Genomic DNA, 18,477 nt, shown 5'->3' on the forward strand with positions numbered 1-18,477 from the left:
ATTTATTCACTGGCTAGAAGAAACTAAAACCAGAAGAAGTTCCCTTCCTAAAATAATGCATGTCCTTTCAGTACAATAATTTGAAGAAACTGCAATTTAAATCATTGACTTTCATTTTTACTTCATAGATAGTGTTTATGTTATGACAAATCTTTGATTTAAAAGAAATAACTGAAAAGTGATAAACTTCAACAGAAAAGGAAGACTGTTACACAGAAAAGGTCTCTGAAGGCCTGATCTGTCAAGAAAAGGGATTCCCTAAACATGGTGTATTTGAAATCACACCAATAGCATCAGTAATAAAAATAATTCCCAGAGGACTGTGGACCACTATGACAAGAGGTTCAAATTTTCTGTGAATTATTTCATCACATCGATAACTCTTTGAGACTACATGCCTGAGTGGTAACTGCTCATGAGCATTAGAAAGCGCAACGTACCCTAACCCATGCATTAACAGACTGACAGATCCTAAGCCCCTTACATGCAGCAAAGAATACATGACTTTGTGAAAAGTGTGAGCAGTTGAGGACTGCTAAACTTCGTGGACAGGAAAACAGCACTCATGCTGAACAAGGAGACCATAATGAAGCTCTGAAGGGTCTGAAGCTCCTACCTACTTTTACTGAAGAAAACTGGCAGAGTTATATTCTTAGATCTGTAGACTGATTGTTACAGCCCCTCCTTACTTCCATATTGAGACTGGGTCCAGCTCATGGATAAGGGTCCAAATTTCAAGAATCCCCCAGGTGCAAACAAGCTCAAAGTGAGGTGGGTGGAAGAAATGCTCTCTTCGCTTTCTTTATTGCTGGAGAAAGTAGTTAGCTGGATGCATTGTAAAGAGAAGAAGTGAGGTCACCAAAAAAGGGAAAAAATGAGAACAACATTTCTACTCGCCTGCAGCAGGAGAGGAACAGAAGAGGCAACGTAGTTCAGAGTTCCTTGCGCTCTCTAAGAGGTCCTTCATGGATGGCAAGGGAGGTCCCTTTATTTTACCCCAGTGAACTGTACTGTACCTCAGTAACTAAACTCAAAAAAGCAAAGCTTTCTTCGTATGTGGAAACTAACTTGGTAATATTAGGTCAGTGCCAGAGCAATATGGACCTTAGACAGGACAGTACAGATTAATGGATCTAATAAAATTGAGAGAAAAAATGAAGTCATTCTCCAATAGTGGAAAACAGGAGAAAATATTACAGAGAGCACTGAAATTAGCCGACAAAATATTTAAAAGCAAAAAAACCTTTACGTTCAGCAGACATACCATACTTTTTATCCATAAGCATTTCAGTTACCATAACAACTTGATCCATTCACTCAATTATGTCATTTTTATCTCAGCATTTTGGAATTTGAATGGTTTAAGAACTGCAGTTGCTTTGGGAGCACAATGAAGACTTTAAAATTCATTAAGAGTGAAGACTATGCTGTTTTATTACTACTTTTGGAAAATGAAAGTTTTGCACTTATTCTCCAAAGGGTAAATGACATATTTAACAAATATTAGGTACATGACTTGGAAGGTAAGCTCCTGGGGCAGAAGTAATCTTTTATCATATATAGCACAGAAGAGTCTTAGTTCTTGCTTACAGCCCCTCTACATAAACTTAATAAATACAATAGCATTATAAACATAATAAATATGACATAATAAACATAATAACTGTCATTAATCGTAACAAGAACACATACACACTGCTCATATCTGTAGTCTAATGTTAAGTAGACCATACCACCTATTTTAATTTCTGTGAGGAAAGTGCCATTTCCTTCTGTCCTCTGCTTAAAGTACTCTCTGAGCTCATATCTGTGGCATTTGGGAAGACAAGACTAATTTCATGCTTTTAAAAAAACCTCTCCATGTTCCAAACCAAATTATTGCCAACACACACTCCATCAACTCTTTCTTTTCCCTTGCATTTGAATCATGCAAAGGGAGGGTGAGACTCTGCCAGCCTTTTAGACCTTTGCCTTGCTTTGCAAGCACTTCCAAGATAGTCCTGAAGATGAGCAAGGAATGAACAAGCAGGTATAAAATGTTCTTATTAAAAAAAATAGATCACAGTAAAAACTAATATGTAGCTGACACAAGGTGTGATAATACATACCATGACCATCATCAAAAAATTCTGTTATAGTTGCCGAAGTGCATTTGGACCAGGGTTTTGAAGCATCGATGCTAGTCAGAATGGAGGACATGAGGCGCTTATCCTCCATGGAGCCAAAGTTCTCCTCACAAAATTTGGAGTCGTCATGGGAAAGCCCAAGCAAGTGCCCTATAGAAATTAAACAAATAAATAAAATGTTATGACTATCCATAATGGAGTTTACCAGCTGGAGCTCACAGTCAAGGTAAAATGAATTGTATAATTCGTTCTCAAATTTTGAACAGCAGTCCAAAGCAGGGCACTTGAAATGTGGTATCTCTGCTTGAAGACAAAAAAGCTGTGACAGTTTACACCATTCAATATAGCAAGGAACTAATGCCATCAGCTGACATGTCATCGAACTGTGCTAACTGAAACCTGATGAAGACTAAAGTGAATCGTACTCATTTATATTAGTCAACAATTTAGCTCTTACTGTTTTTCCAAATCATCTTCAGCAAGGAAGACTTAATACTTCACTCTGTAAAGATGTTCTGCAACTGTCTAGAAAGGTGTTACAGTATCTTTCTAAATGGACAAAAATCTTAGTATTTATGGAGCAACTAAACAAACTGTATGTAAATTCTTAAAGCGTACTCCTTGTTGAAGGATCAAACAATCTGAATACTGTTTTCAAATAGTCTCTTCCATGTAGAGAGTTTTGTTTTGTGGGAGGGTGCTTTTCAGTATTGTTTTGGTTAGGGTTTTAGTTTTGCTGGGTTTTATTTTTGAATGTATATGGTATTGTATATTTATACTCCAAAACACAAAACAATGTGCACACAAAACAGCACATGATGGAACTTGCAAAAATCATTAATGTCCAGGGGAGTTCAGTCCAGTGCTAGGTGAGTTCTTGTAAGTGCGACAGAAACCTTTTCTGTAGTTCAGTGATCCCCATCTTCTCTAGTCTCTGGACAACAATAGATTGCAGGCAACACACTTTGTTCCCTCTGTAAACATCAAGTTTAACTTCAATTTCCGTGCCCACACTGGATTATTTCATGGCCAACTTGCTATCCAAGAGGTAGAAAACTGAATGGGAAGCAAAGCAGCAGGAAACTCAAGCCTGAACGTAACATTCAGTCTTCAGCATAGGCCAGGAGATGATTAATCAAGACATCCAGGGCTAAACCAAGAGTGCTCCAATGATAAGGGCAAAGACCACCCCATCAAAGCCACTGCAGAGAAATAAACGTGATGCCCTCAAATAGCAGCCAAAGAGACAGGTTGTATTAATCTGCAACAACTAAAAGCCTTCTATGTACCATCGGCTTCATGTTTTGGTATAACTGCTGTAGACTAGCTGTAAGGTGACACAAGTAGGGACACTGATAGCAGGGTATGATATTCTGATATCCATAGTACGTATGACAATAGTAGTAACAATAATAATACCTAAAATACAGGCTGGAAAAGAAGAAAATGAGCAAATTTTGCCTATTTGCCTGATATAAACTTGCTGTTACATCGTTTTCATCTGCTTTGGGGGAGAAGTCAAGAGGAAAGAGATGGAGGCAGCACTCACTGTTGAGCTGTATCTGCGACCAGGAAAGTAGCTATCTGACCAGAAGTCTGTGTTAGGGCTGCAGGAGATCAGAAATCAGGGTTTCTGTCCTGTGAGAGAGGCCAAGGTATCATCTGGCAGCCTTACTCCCAGTGATGCTGGGGTCCTGACCTAAGGATGGAGCTACAGGAAAAGTGACAAGAGGAACTTATCTGTCACTTCTAGTCATACCAGTGATGACTGAGAACAGCCAGGCTGTCTTCTGCAGCTACTGGATCCCCACTGGAGGGGAGGTGAATGGAGAAGGCATTTCTCTTTTTTCCTCTCTTCCACTGATGTACACACATTTACCAACATCATTCAAATACAGCTACTGTTTGAATAAAAGGCCCTGTAGTATTATAAATTATTATAAATTTATTTGAGGAACCTGGGTTAACCCTGATGAGAGTTAATACTGCTTTCTTGGTTACTACTGTTGCTAATTGCTACTGCAATGCTGTATCACAAGTACATTGCTGCAAAAACATAATGAATCAAACTTTCATATGGAAGGCATGTCTAATTACTGGTGTGTTTTATATGCAAGATTTGGGCTTATTTTCTTCTGATAGGTAAAATCACTTTCCTTTGGCAATACCTATTATATATGGGCCAAAGTCCTAGACACTGACAATGAGCGTCTTCAGGAAACGCAAAGATGATGTTATTCTTGGCTGCCGTTCTATAGAATGTTATCGCTATGCTTGTATTCGTGCTAATGCACTGAATGGCACCAGGTCACACCTCATGTCTGAGAACTACGAGCAGAGCTGACAGGTTAATGAACCTCAACACATGCCTAGTAGTAATATAACTAGAACCATTTTCTGCTGACATTAAATAACTCCTTGTAGCATGTTTCACCAGTGTTCTGCTAGCTTAAGCAAACATTTACTAGAGAGGGCTTTAGCCCCATCCCCTAGCTTCTGTTGGCATACCCCTAAATGTGCGGCACAGCTCCCCATTTAAATCAAGACCGCACACACACTGCTCTGCAGAGCTGTTCAGGAGTGTCAGCCAGTTTCTTGTGCTTGACTTGAATCTGTGCACTTGAATATGCATGTATTACCAACATTACCAACCAATACAGCAATATTTGTAAAAAATTAGCACATCAAGCATGAAAGCACCGTACTGGTTGACCTACGTCTCACTATAGCAACCTTCTCTGAGACAACTTGTATGCTTAAAGGTTGCAGGAAGAATGATTTTCTATTTTACGTCCCAAGACTGCTCCCAGTTGTAACCCTGCAAGAAATTACTTCACTGCAGCATGCTTGTGAAATAAGGTAATGAGGTTCTGTCAGTGGAAAAGGAGTTTCATTTCTAAGGTACTAAATAGTTCTGGGTGAATCACAAAAGCTGGACGATTGTTCAAAAAGTTTGGCTGAATAACATCACATGGCTCACAATGCATGTTCGCTGTAGGATGTGAATAATAGTTGGGTGCAAGCTAGCAATTTGAGAACTTAATTTTTCAGAGTGCTCAACATTTTATAGCACCATTTGGAACCACCCAAAACTCTGTGATGTGAAGGATTCAGTCTTGTAGGGCTGAATTCAAGTTTCTGAACTTTAACACCCTCTGATACCGCTCTGCAACACTCCACCCATTTAAGATACAACTTTGCTCTCTATACGAATCCCTTCCTTGCATAACCGCACTTCATCTTTCATAACTTTGTTCATCTTACGTGGCAGACATCCCACACGAGCACATAATAAATGACTTCATACAGTGCAGATACGCACAGGCCCTGTTAACACTGGTGCTTCTGAACGTGCAACTTGGGCATCTCTGAGTTTCTCTGCTGCCTATGGCATTCTTTTAACACAGTTTTTGCGTGTGTGAGTTCCTCCTGGCACCAATTTAATCAGTCCTGGCTTTGGAAAGACCTTTTTGTCTTTCCTATGTGCGGTTTTCAGCCCCAGCTCCTCCTGCAGTGTGATTTGTAAGCAAGCTCAGCTTAGACTACCTACTGTCAGAGCAATGCGGTCACACCCCATTAAACTATGGGAATCCTACAGCCGAGCACTGCCTGGAGCAGGCCAGGGAGTATATTGTGCTTTAGCTTGCTCCTGGCTTCCCTGCCTAAAGATGGTGTCGTTTCCTTTCCTCTGAGGGACCCTCTGACTCTGCAGAGAATGTAACCGCTGAGCTGTGGATTGCAGTTGTTGTTCTTCCTTTCTTTTTTCCTCCTCCATATAGACAAAAAAAAGAATATTCTTTAGATAAGAGAAAAGTTGCAGCCAAATCTCAAGCTCTTCACTTTGTGCAGAAAGACTGCAAATTTTTCCATAAAACAATCGCAAATTAGTCTCCCACTCAGAAATGGCTGGACAGTCTCTGTGGCGAAGTTCAGAGTAAATAAGTAAAAAGAAATGCTTCTCAGGTGACTATTCAGCACAGAACATTTCATACTGAATACTTTGGCAAAAGCACAGGAAAGTGAAACAGGGTCATCTTCTGGAAAGTGTCAAGCTACTGGCTTCACCTTTAATTAGAGTGCAGCATAACTTCTATACTTTACAATGATAAATGGGGTGAACTGAGGACATACCTCATTAACAGCGTCTATTTTGTCATATTAAATCAGGCCATTGTTCTAATGCATGACGAGAACTAAGTCACTTACTTGGCAGACTTCAGCTTTTTGAGGAGAAGCTTCCCAAAGTATTTGTGAATCTCTTGTTATTTTAATTTTTTTTCAAAAATAATTTAAGAAAATCATGACAAGGTAAGAAGCAGTAAGTAGCAAATAATTTCCAAAATATATAATTCCAATTGTCAGTATTTCAGCTTCTAAATTAACCACCAGTGACATTAGTGAGGGTAATATCTGTTCTTGGCATTAAATATACGGATTCTTTGTTCATACTGATTTTCCTTTTAATTTCGTATGTATGCTTACAATCACTGTGAATGCAACTTTCAAAAAATTTTATGGAACTAAAACTCCTAATTCCTATCACAACCTAAATCTTTCTCTGTCCTAGCTTTGGCTTTTAAGGCATTCTGACCAGGCTTAAACCAGATTAAAATATATTACAAACTTACGATGACTCTTACAACTGTTTTTGCCTTTCATTAAAAATAATTAAAATTCAAAATATCACAATGATCTGCAATCTCTAAAGACTGTCTAGCTAATGTATGCTCTTTTTAGCACAGAAGTGGGAACAACAAAACACTTCTAACCCTGCGCCTTTTGTCCCTTTGTATCCAAGAACTAAAGAAGGGACGCTTCCCTTCCTATCTGAAAAGTCTTCCCCCCACCACCCCTCACATGCATGAACATGCTGGTATTGCCACACAGAGCTCAGGACATTAGGGTGGTTTCTGGCATTTACTGCTAAGGTGCTTCCTCTCATAAGAACCAATGTGAAAAAGTGACAGGTGATCCTTCAAGTGATCCTGCATGTAAGCATAACGCCAGCAAAAGTTTTGGGCAAAAGCAAAGACTTAATGAACACAAATCTTACAATGAAGGCTTCAAAAACGATGCCAATTTTAGCACCACAACATTTTGTACTACTATGCACTTTGAACCAGGCTATTGAAGAACGGGGGAGAAAAAAGGCTCCCGGCAGCTGTGTAAGATGATGACTGAGATTGGGTTAGTAGATCATCTGATGTTTTCTACTTAATGAAGCATCTTACTGGTGTTGACAGTTCCCACTGAGTGAAAATGACATAATATAATTTTACCAGCAGGATGGTGTTTAGTTAAGTTATGCTGTAGGAATGCACAAAATGGTAAAAGAAACAGATGGCAAGGCAGCAGTGTTTACCCTCGTGCAAGTGAAGAGGAGCTAGCCTTCTTGTAAATTAGTTCCTTCCCAAACAGCAAAAAGAACAACCACCTAAATGGACTGACAGCCCTTCCTCACAGCCCTCCTTCTCCCCTTGAGGAGAGAGAAGGTGTGACTACATCAGTAAACTGTTGAAAGCAGCGTGAAAGCAACTTGCAGACTTTGACCTCTAATGTATTTTGGAACGTCACCTGCAAAGGCCTCTTGACACAGCTCTGTTTGTTTAGATCCTGAAGCAAGAAACGAAGGACTCAACAGCGGTCATCAGCCCCTGGATCCCAGCTCACCTGCACTGTCTGCATTCCTGACAGTGGACCTTGCACTGCACAAGCTTCCCTACCCCAACAGCTACTGAAGGCCAACACCCGTTACAGCCCAACAAGGAAATGACACCCCCAAAGAGCTCAGCAGGTAAATTCAGAGTGTATCAGAGCTACGTTGGATGTGTGGTGAGGCACATTGCACTGCAGCTGTTTTCTTCCCAGCAGCCCTGGGAAGCTAAACAGAAATTTGGATATTTCTTCTTTGGAATTTGCTTAAAATATCTCACTAGACTATCTGTAGAGGTTCTCCACATCATCAGCATGCAAAAATTACTCTAATCTCATTTATTTTCCAGTAGTATCTCAAGCATAGGAATAAAGAAAACAAGGAGCAACCCTAATGTACCGCAAGTAAAACTCAGCTTTTGCTAAAACACAAATTGTGGCGGCTCTTCCTCCTGGAAAAAAAAACCCCAATGTTGTTTATGGAAATACACAGATCTCTAGCGCTTCAACTGAACAGCATGTCAAACAACAGCTCTTGCACTGAATTTGACCACAGGACACATGCAAAGTGACACAGCATGCTAAAAAATGCTACAGGCATTGTAATTTGTTTTCTTAGAAAAGCTCAGCCCTGATGAAGCATGTGTTTTTCAGTGAGGTCATGCCTTTCACCTAATTTTCAGTGGGGATGACTGGGGTACAAAAGAAGGTCAAGTGATTTGCCCAAGGTTACCCAGTGAGTCACTGGCTCCCATGGGATCAGGATTCAGGAAGCTCCTGGCTCAACATTCCTTGTTCCAATCACCAGCCCATACCTTCTGCACGAGCCTCTCGCTCTCTCCCTTGCTAAAAAAAGACTGCATGTGGTAACTCTGTTAAAATAAAACCATTTCTTTCTGCATGTACTGTTTTTCTAACTTGTGCGAGTATTTGGCTCCTTGTTAAGAACTGCATACTGATATCACTCAGAAATCCTCTTGAAGTCACGGGAATTTTGCATAAAAAATGATGGACCTAAGCAATAAAGTTTAATAAAGTTGTTTTTTATATAAAACAGAAGTGTTATGAATTACACAAGCTTACAAAAACATGTATAGAATGTAAAACTGGTTATTACTCTTTCTTCATTCTTGAACTTTCCTTCCAATTTTCTTTTCTTTGACTGCTATCCATCATTTATGAAAGAAAAAAGAAAAAACCAAAAAACACTCTCTCTTTTAAATCTCCAGCCCAGAGGCAGTTTTTAATATTTCTGGCTTAAAAGAGTTCTTCAGACTGAATGAAACAATAGTCTGAAGTGCAGCTTCTTTTCAGAAGCAGACATTAAAAAAAAGCCACAATCAGACATTCATACACCAGTCCTGCAGACTTTACACAAAACAAACTTCTACTGAAACAGCTTGTTATAACAGACTTCTGTGGGAGATCACAGATGCATCACCCCCGTCAGACAGACAATTTGCAGGCAAGATTCTGTCCAGGCAATGAGGACTATGCAATCAGAAACCTATGTGTCCACATAGACTCAAAGAATTATTAAAAAGATGTGGTCTTGGAGGTCCATGCTACATCTGCTGTCCTAATTAATGGAGCATGTGGAAGATAAGTATTAATTTTAATGAAAAAGTGGGACATGCTGACACCCATTTCACATCTGTCCAACCCTGAGTAACTCACAAAGAATATAATTCATTCATGGTAAATGAACGAACCCTGGGAGAGTAGATAGTGCAAGAATGTATAAATTACATCGCCTGCTGCCTGTTTCTTGGGTAATTCCGCCTTTTCTCTCTATACTTGAAGTACTTTCTGCACAAAAACTACATGATCATGTCAGTAGTATTTGCCTGCCAAGGAGGAACGCAATCCCTACTTTCCCCTGCAATATGGAAGAACAGGGGTTCAGGCACAGACAGCCAATGTGAACTTCTTTTGATAATTATTATTTTGAAACATCAGGCAAAACTCATGTTCATTCTCAATTCCCTGATGGTTGCAGAGATACTGATACTTCGCTCTACGTATTTGGCTTTAAGTTACGATGCTTCAGAATTCAGAGAAGCTTTTCAAAGCATAGCACTTATTTAATCTAATTCTTCATGAGGTTACGCGTACACAGCACAACTCCAGAAAACCTCTGAAAACTCGAGCAATATTAGTGCTGGGTCTGAGTCACTTCCTGAAGTCCCTGGTTGAGAACCTGGCCATCCACCTCCTCACTTCTCTATCAGAATTGCTTCACAGCTGATAAGAAGGTAAAGATCCCTAATCTACTCAGACTTAAAAGTACATGGTAGAAAAAGAAAAGCTCAAGCATATTCGGAACAGGAGGATTCAATTTTTCTACATCGTATCAATTTCCCCCTTCCATCTCTCCACTTTTCCATACAAACTGGCTCAGCTTTACTAAAAAAAAGTCTGTTTTAAGCACCATGTGTCCTGCAGGTGGAACGATTATGTATTACATATAACATTATAAATTAATCAAAATATTGTTGGGCAAGCCAAGACTTTTTAGCCAAAATTTTAACCAGCAACCTTTTGCACAGCTGATGTTTGTGTTTTGAAACATCAATAAAAGTTTTTGCCCACTCTTCACCTCTCGGGAGGGCTTAGTCTGACTGCCCATCTTTTCTCGTAACCAAAGGGTATGTGTTCATAGGGGCTTAATTCAAGGGCTTTTGCAAGCTAAATTTTAGATAGAACCTTGGAAAAGGTTCAAAGAGAAGTAATCAAGTAATTTTTCTCATGCATGTCATCAGAGAAGATTTGGATGAGTGCACTCTCTCTCTTTCACTTTATTTTTTTTTTGTTGGTTTTAAGAAAGCAAGTCTGCCTAATTATGATTACCTGGACATTTGCCTAAACTTTGTCTGTCATGAAGGAACGATAATATGAAATTCAGACAACCTTCACCATTTTTTCATGTGCCTGTGGGACTGTGCGCCCTTGGCAATGCATCGCCCTTAATATGAGAGGCTACAAAAGATTTGTACCTGTCAAGTCTGAAGCTTGTTGTTATCTGCTTTATCTTGACAGCCTTGAAATCAAAGGGCTACATGTTCAGCAGTGGAAAAGAAAAGATGGCTGTGTATTTAATTACTTTGAGTGTATACAAAATGAGCACATGTAGTAAAATATGGAATTGCAGTATTTTTTGACTCTTCTATGTACATCAAAAGCAAGAATACCACTTAAATATCATACATGTTGTTCTTGGTTTCAGTTTCTTCTGGAGAAGGGTCAGAGTCACGCCATTTGCTGTAAAGGTTACATAGGTTGGACACAGTAGACATGTCCCTCTTTCTACAGAGGCCTACAACTCAAATTCAGGCTCAGGCTCTGAATAAATACTTTCAATCCACTCAAAATTCAGCAAAGTGGTATACTGATGTATTTCAGTGAACTGCTCGAGTAAGGACTCCAGGAGTAATACCTCACCTCTAAAATGGCTTTACATAAAATTATGCTCTTTAATAAAGCACTACACTTTGCTGGCAGCACTTGCGACACTTTTGTCCTCAGTGATGGCAGGTACTGCAGAATGACAGAGTGCTGAAAAAGATTGCGTATTAAACACGTTACTCTCTAGTTTTAGTTTCTGTACAGTTCCTTGATTTTAGGTGTTCAGCTAGGCAGTATAGCTGGGGAGGAAGTCGTGATAACACCACATAACCGTAGAAAATCAGGCTGGGAGGGGACCTTGAAAAGTCACCTTGTGCATCCCTCCACCCGAGGGCAGGATCAGTGTCCCCTAAGCCATAGCAGTTTCAGCCAGCCGGCCCCCGCAAACCTCCAGCGAGGGAGATCTCACAGCCTCCCCGAGCAATTCATTCCTGCCCTTAACTATCCTTCTGGTTAGATGATTTTGGCTAATGCTTAAAGTAAATCTCCCTTGCTGCAATTTAAGGCCATTACCCCTTGTGCTGTCCCAGGTGGACATGGAGAATGATTTATTACGCAAATTTTCGCAACGATTTTGAAGATTGCTTTTATGCCCCCCTTTGGCCTTCCCTTCTCTAAAGTCACATGTAAAAGATAAAAGAAAACTAATGAACAGAGGTTTAATTAATTCCATGTAGCAATTTTTAAGCTATATTCTAAAAATAAAATACTTGGAAAGAACATCAGTAAACCATATTACTCAGGAGGATAGAAGGAGTAATAGCATGCCAGTGTGGTTGCATAACAGAGAAATAGGAACTTTGCAAAAGGTCAAATGAACATTACCACTGAGCAAAAAGGCAGCGCTTTCTCTGTATCGCCTCTTAAAAAAAAAAAAAAAGAAAAAAGTTCTTCAAGATTGATGGGAAGAATAAAGATACATATAATTAAAGTTATTAGACCCATAACTCTCACTGAACTGGAACTTTGCCTGCTTAAAGACTGCAGGAAGGATGCTTTTGTATTTAAGGACTATCTCGAAACTCAAGAGACAAGTTTAATCCTTGGCTTTCCTTGAGACTTCCTTAGCGATTTTGCGAAATTACCTATTGATAAAACGAGCAGTGGCTCCACTTATTTTCTCTGGAACTATTCTCATTTTGGTTTTGTAGATGACAAACCCTTTAGGATGGCGGGCTGTCTGTACCGAGACGTGCAGGACTCCAGCATAGGAGGAGCCAAAGTCAGCAGAAACTTCTGACCGTGACGGCATCACAAAATGCAACACCAGGCTACTAAACAAGGAATTGTCATGTATTGGATAAATCCCATTGCAAAAGATGTTAAAGGTTACTTCAAATTGATTAACTGTGTCTGTTGGTGATTTAGATCATGCTTATCTTCACGGGATCCACAGGCTGGTTTATAATTCAACACTGTAAAAGCAACAGAATCTCCAATCCCAAAGTCCAGAGTATTACAGTGAGAATCTAGTTATTTTTGTTTCCTGGTAGTTATTTTATATACATGGGATACATGGAGAAGTAATATGCTAGTGCCAACCTATGAAAAACATTGAATAAATGTTGAGATTATGAGGGATCGTGGATTCTTTAATGCTTTTCTCCAGATGTCCCTGTGAAGCAGGGAAGTGCATGAAATAAAGAAACATCTTTTTTTATAGACAATAGGTTGACGATAACAAAGACTTGGAGAATGTCTACATACTGTGCTTAAGCCAGCTCAGATATCCCTGCAAAGCTATGGAGGCAGAGTTGAAGGAGTTGCTTAAAGTCAAAAAAGACATCCATATGCCACAACATGGAGCTGAGCTGATGATTTCAGGCATGAATCCAGAAGACAATTTTTGTGACAGCAAAGCTACCACTGTCCAAACTGATAGCAGCATGTCCCTGGCTAGAAAATAACCATATATGGATTTACCATTAGTGGCTGGATGTCTTGACAGGCTATGATTTAAAAATAACATTTATGCTATTAGCACTGCTTCCCTTTATTTTGAGGAGAAACTAGATTATCCCGTTCAAAGTTACAAGGTCTCCTCCTATTTTTTCCTGCATTATCCTTGTTTTCTACATTTGACACTGGTGACAAATTATTCCTGATTTTCCTACATACAAGTAGGACAAGATTCAGGTCCTACCTCGTCAATCTTTACACACGGATCTCCATCTCTTATTGTCAGCTAATCAGTTGTACTAAGAATTTTGTTGCATATATTTCTTTCTACGCTATTGTTTATAGTCCTTTGGAGATTTTTCCTGTTATTGCTGCTTATTCATACTCTCCCCCTCAAAAACCACTGGTCAAAATCCATCTATTTTATCTGAAAGAAATAAAATAAACATCTAACACATAACGTGGTAGAAACCCTGGCAACAGAAGCATCAGACTTTATTCTGTAGCGGGCTGCTTTTTGGCTTCCTATGCACGTATCCAACCTGAGCCCCTGGGCTGTGCATCGTCCTGTTTGGTTGGAGCTGCAGTTCCATTTACTTTGGTTGCCTTCCAGAGGAAGAATATGATCCTCGAAAATGCTCTTGGTTCCTTCAGAGAGGAAACAAGAGTACTCAGATCCCCTTGAAGTCAAAGTGGGGGGACACAGCCATTCTCCAGATCAAGTCCATGTTAATGATGCCACATCTGCTACACATGCACATGCAGCAGGGTTATTTAAAAAACTGCAGACGGTGACTCTGATTGACTTAGCGGCTCACCTTGCTTTTCCTACTGACAGAAAGGAGCATCCTAGGCTTAGAGCCCTTAGTATCCCCTTTGTCTTGCAGGGCATCTCCTATGCTGCCAGGTGAACTCCACCGAATAACTAAGCTGCTGTAAAATTAAAGGTACACCCTACCCACAGGACAGGGGGAACTTTTAAGACTTCCGAATTATAGGAAGAAATCTGGTCTCCAAATAAAATAAAGCAAGCTTTTCCCCAAAGTGCTTAACTAAAGGGTATCCATGCCACACTTTTATTTTTCATCCTTTTTTGACCTTTAATTTAATGCAAGTACTCAAGCAATTTTAGCTGTGTTTTCTTCTCAACTTCTCCTGCTTTAGGCCACACACACAAAGCTCATTCTGTGACTTGACACCCCTCCTTTCTTAAAATCTTATGGTGAGGAGAAAAAAAAAAGGATGTTATTTTAAACAACCTCAAACTAGAGTTTTCTTGTCCATTAGGGTACTTATTTATTCATTTCAATTCATGCCTTTTTTACATTGAAAATTATAGCTTTTACAGATTCCTGTAAATGTTTAGGTATGAAAATGGCTCTTTTTCAAAAATGTGCTTCTAGATCACTAAAAATAATTCACTTGTGTTCACATTTTCTTTGTGTGGAATTCAAGGTAATAATATGTATATTTACTGCTCATCCCTATCTTTATTGATCTATGTTCTTTCCTTTTTAATCTATCTAAATATGTATTTATTGCTGATAAAATGGTAGTTGAGACGCATTAGTCACCTCTTCACACACCAGATATATCAACACTGGTATCACAAGAAGTTCCCTCATCCAACCTCACCATTGCCCACTAACCTTCAGCAGTAAGCATCACGTCTGGATGCAAGAAGATACAAGCAGTCCCTCTAGCAGACTGGCTACATTTGCCAATCTACTTGTCCCAGTTCTAGACCAGGCTCGTGATGGGCCATTAGCTTCACACCATCCAGGTTTGATGCCACTAAACTCATCTGATGTGAAGATGCATTTGATGTATTGCTGTACTTTTCTCCAAATGCTCTGAACTAGTGTTTTCAGATGGCTTTTTCTTTTATAATTATATTGTTTATTAAAATAAAATTTCTAGTTTGAGGACTCATCCTGCCACAGCATTTTATGCTTTCATGCAACACATGATCCCTCTCCAACCACTACTGATTTCATTTCTTTGTGGCACCGTAAGAGCAGTAGGGTTAGGTTCATTAATTGTTGAAGGGTCAGGTCATTGACATGCCAGCTGCTTTTTCATACTTGGTGACCACTGGTTGCTGAGCCAGGTATATGCAAGGCACACATCTCTTGGGCTCTACCTGCTAGCTACTTGAAAACTGAACTACTGCAATGATACTCCCAAAGTAAACTTTACTTTGGTTTGGCACGAGGTACAAGGCAATTCAGAAATTGGCGCTCTCTGAAAGTTCTCCTTTCCTTGTTATTTCCTTCCAAGAATGTTAAAAAAAAATGTTCTCCACTTTTAAATTGCTGTTCACTCACCAGTGAATAGCCCTCATATCGAATGTATTTCCAGTGAACACAGCTCGCAAAATATTAGTAAATTAAAAATAATCAAGAAGGCAGCAGTCTTGCTGAAGGAATTTATCATGACAGAGGTAATACCCCAGAATATGAACTTTCTTCTGTCACCAATTCTATCTTAAATCCCTTTGGAAGGTACATGAAAAACCCCTACATTAAATTGCTGTCCACTGGGGTGGAAACTAAAATTAAGTTTTTTGACCAAACCTTTATCACCTAAATACTATTTCACTTATTTCAGGATTCACATCAGGACCGTATTTTACCATAAAGGTGGAATTTCCATGCACTTAGAAAACTATTTGAATTCTGTTTTTTTCCACAAAAGCCTTCCTTTGCAGGTAATACATTGTCCCAAGAAAAAATTTCGTAACAGTAGAGCATGCAAGTCGTTCAAAAAGGTGAGTTATTTTCCACTGTGTATGCACTAAATGCATGTGAATTACAATAGATGGGCCAAATGCTTTCTCAGGAGGGACACGTATTGACATCTTTGGACAGTAGCAGCAGCCTTTGAATTTTCACTTCAACTACCGCTTAGAAATGACACTGTCAGAAAGGAAACACCTACCGTGCGCCTTCACTTGCCTTCTGATCCCTTATTAGTTAACCCCCAAGTGCATATGTATACAGCCTTAATCCCCAAGTGAGTATCTGGACCAGGGGAAATCTGGAATTAATTGCGAAGTATTTTGGTTACTAATGCAGCTGTTACAAGTGTTTGATTTGGCAAGAGAACAGAAAAGGCACTGCATACCAATTTCGTGAGCCACTGTAAAAGCTGCATGGAGGCCGTCATCTTCAATCACTGCACAGCTGCGCTCAGGAGAGCATATGGTCCCAACGTCTGCCATTCCCAGAGTATCACATGAATGATGCCCACATAAATCCTGCCCAGGAAGGAAAGAAAAAAAAAAATCATTAAAATGAATTTTTACACCCTTAGGTAACAACAGGTTAAAGTCACCAGCCCTTTGCAAACAGCAGAACCTGGATAAAAACATCAATATATGCTTCAATCTAAAGATGTCAATGCAGTTTAAAAGCATGATAACCCAATCCTATCCCAGGTAAAGTAAATGGGAATATTTTCATTGACTTTAACAGGATTTGGAAACATTCTATAATTAATTATTGTTAGTCTGTATTTCTGCAATGCATACAGAAGCTCAAACTTTCATTAAGTTAGGTACTCAAAATACACGTCATAAAAGAATTTCTTCATTGACAATAAAACCAGTATATTCTCTTTATTTACAGGAGGTGAACCAAGGCATAGAGAGAAAGGTTCAGATTCCTGATCAGTCCTTGAATCAGAGATCACTTTTCAAAAGGCAAGTCTCATATTTGCACTTAAAGAAATGAGATTGTTATATATTAAGTCTCATGTCATATCTGTCAAGTAGTACAATGATTAATAATGTATTACGCAATATACCAAGTATTTAAGCAATTCTCAAAGGTTGTTTAAAGAGTCAGGCATATGACAGAGAGTAAAATCCCCTGATTCCCAGTCTTACTAGTGCAAAAACTTGATCACATGCTTCCTACTTGTAGATATGGGGTGTCTCCAAAAACTATGCAGGTAGCATTAGGTTTTTTTCTTTCCATTCCAGGATGATAACGATCATGACCATTGATAATAATGATGAAGGTAGCTTTGGTCAGACAGTGTTTTAATCATCGACAATAACTTTTTGGTGCTTCTACTGAAGCAAAGGAAGGAGAACTAGCCTGAATCTACATATATATGCTTTTTTGGTTGAGAAGGAAAAACAGGTACCATGCATTTGGAACACTCCTAGACATTTCATTGTGGTTGAATGAAAATGTCATTTCCAAGGCGTGACAGTATTATCAAATGTTATTATCCAAATGATCAAAGAGTACCTTTTTCCCCTTCGTTTTTAAGACTCCTTCCCTTGAGATCTCCTTTTATAATGACTGACTTTCATGAAGCCTTTCATAACTAATACATCTGAATAACTGATATCCTGTATGAGGTTCCAGGTCAACAATGTTCACTGATTATGACAGTTTCAAATTTAGGCAAACTTGAAAATGCACAGGATTCAAATCCCACTGAAGTCAAAGAAAAAGACAATGAATTCACAGATACTGTGAAAGAGCATCTCTTCATCAGAAAAAAAAAAGTAATTTTTTTTCCCAAGATGAAATAAAGACATTTTCAAGATAAAATTACATAGCAATATTACATATATAGAGCAAGAATTTTGAGATCAGTTCTTCTGGCTTCCAGGTGTCAGGGAACTCTTTGGTAAGTGCACTCTTGGTGCTACTTAATGTCAAGATTTAAATGCCACAGTACCAATGAACAAAACAGCCTCACAAGAAGAGAAGGAATAAAGTTCAAAAGTATTTCAATTCCCGAATTTTCACAGGTATAATCCATGTTTTAAGAAAAACTTCTATTCTGTAGCAATGCAGATAACATGCAGGGAATTTTCTCTCTAACCCCACTGGCTCCCACCCTTGACATCCAATTAGCTCCCCAGGCTTTGCTTCTGGCTCTGCATGGGTTATTGGAAAGTACATAATAAGGGTGCCCATTTTCAAGTACTTTTTTCCAGTTTTCTGGAAAAAAAATAAACTTCATATCATTTTCAGCATCTCTGGACCAATGCTGGAAGAGGTCCTAAGTGAGGTCATGTTATATTAGTGTCAAACATCTGGGGCATATTAAACAAGGAAGATACAATCCTTAAACTCCTATTACTTTTGCTTGGGTTCATATCCATTTAGCCCTTTATGTATCACTTCTGAATCTCACCCTTTCAGTTTAAGGGTACATTTTACATAGAGTAAACTCTATGTAAATGTAAGTGGTTTACCTACAGCAGCATGCATAACAAAATTCAGAAAAAATGCATGTGCATAGTACCAATAAAAATACCTTTTCATGGTGATATAATTGGTCTAAATAAATGAGTGTAAGCTGTATAGGAAGTAAGATACTTTTATACTAGTGCCATTTGAACTGAATCCACACAAGCAGTTGAATAGAA

The 18,477-nt window shown here is 39.0% G+C and overlaps 1 protein-coding gene across 1 annotated transcript in view; it reads right to left on the reverse strand.

Annotated features, from left to right (window-relative positions):
• The window catches only part of ADAMTS5 (ADAM metallopeptidase with thrombospondin type 1 motif 5), a 44,958-nt gene that overhangs the window by 15,639 nt on the left and 10,842 nt on the right, over positions 1-18,477 (reverse strand). Inside the window, exons 2-3 of the mRNA XM_054841118.1 lie at positions 16,209-16,341; positions 2,109-2,276 (exon numbers count right to left, since the gene is read on the reverse strand). Coding sequence (XP_054697093.1) covers positions 2,109-2,276; positions 16,209-16,341 — 301 coding nt within the window. The remainder of the gene's footprint in view (positions 1-2,108; positions 2,277-16,208; positions 16,342-18,477) is intronic.

Source organism: Grus americana, chromosome 1 (genome assembly GCF_028858705.1).
Source record: "Grus americana isolate bGruAme1 chromosome 1, bGruAme1.mat, whole genome shotgun sequence".
NCBI classification, from domain to species: Eukaryota; Metazoa; Chordata; class Aves; order Gruiformes; family Gruidae; genus Grus; species Grus americana.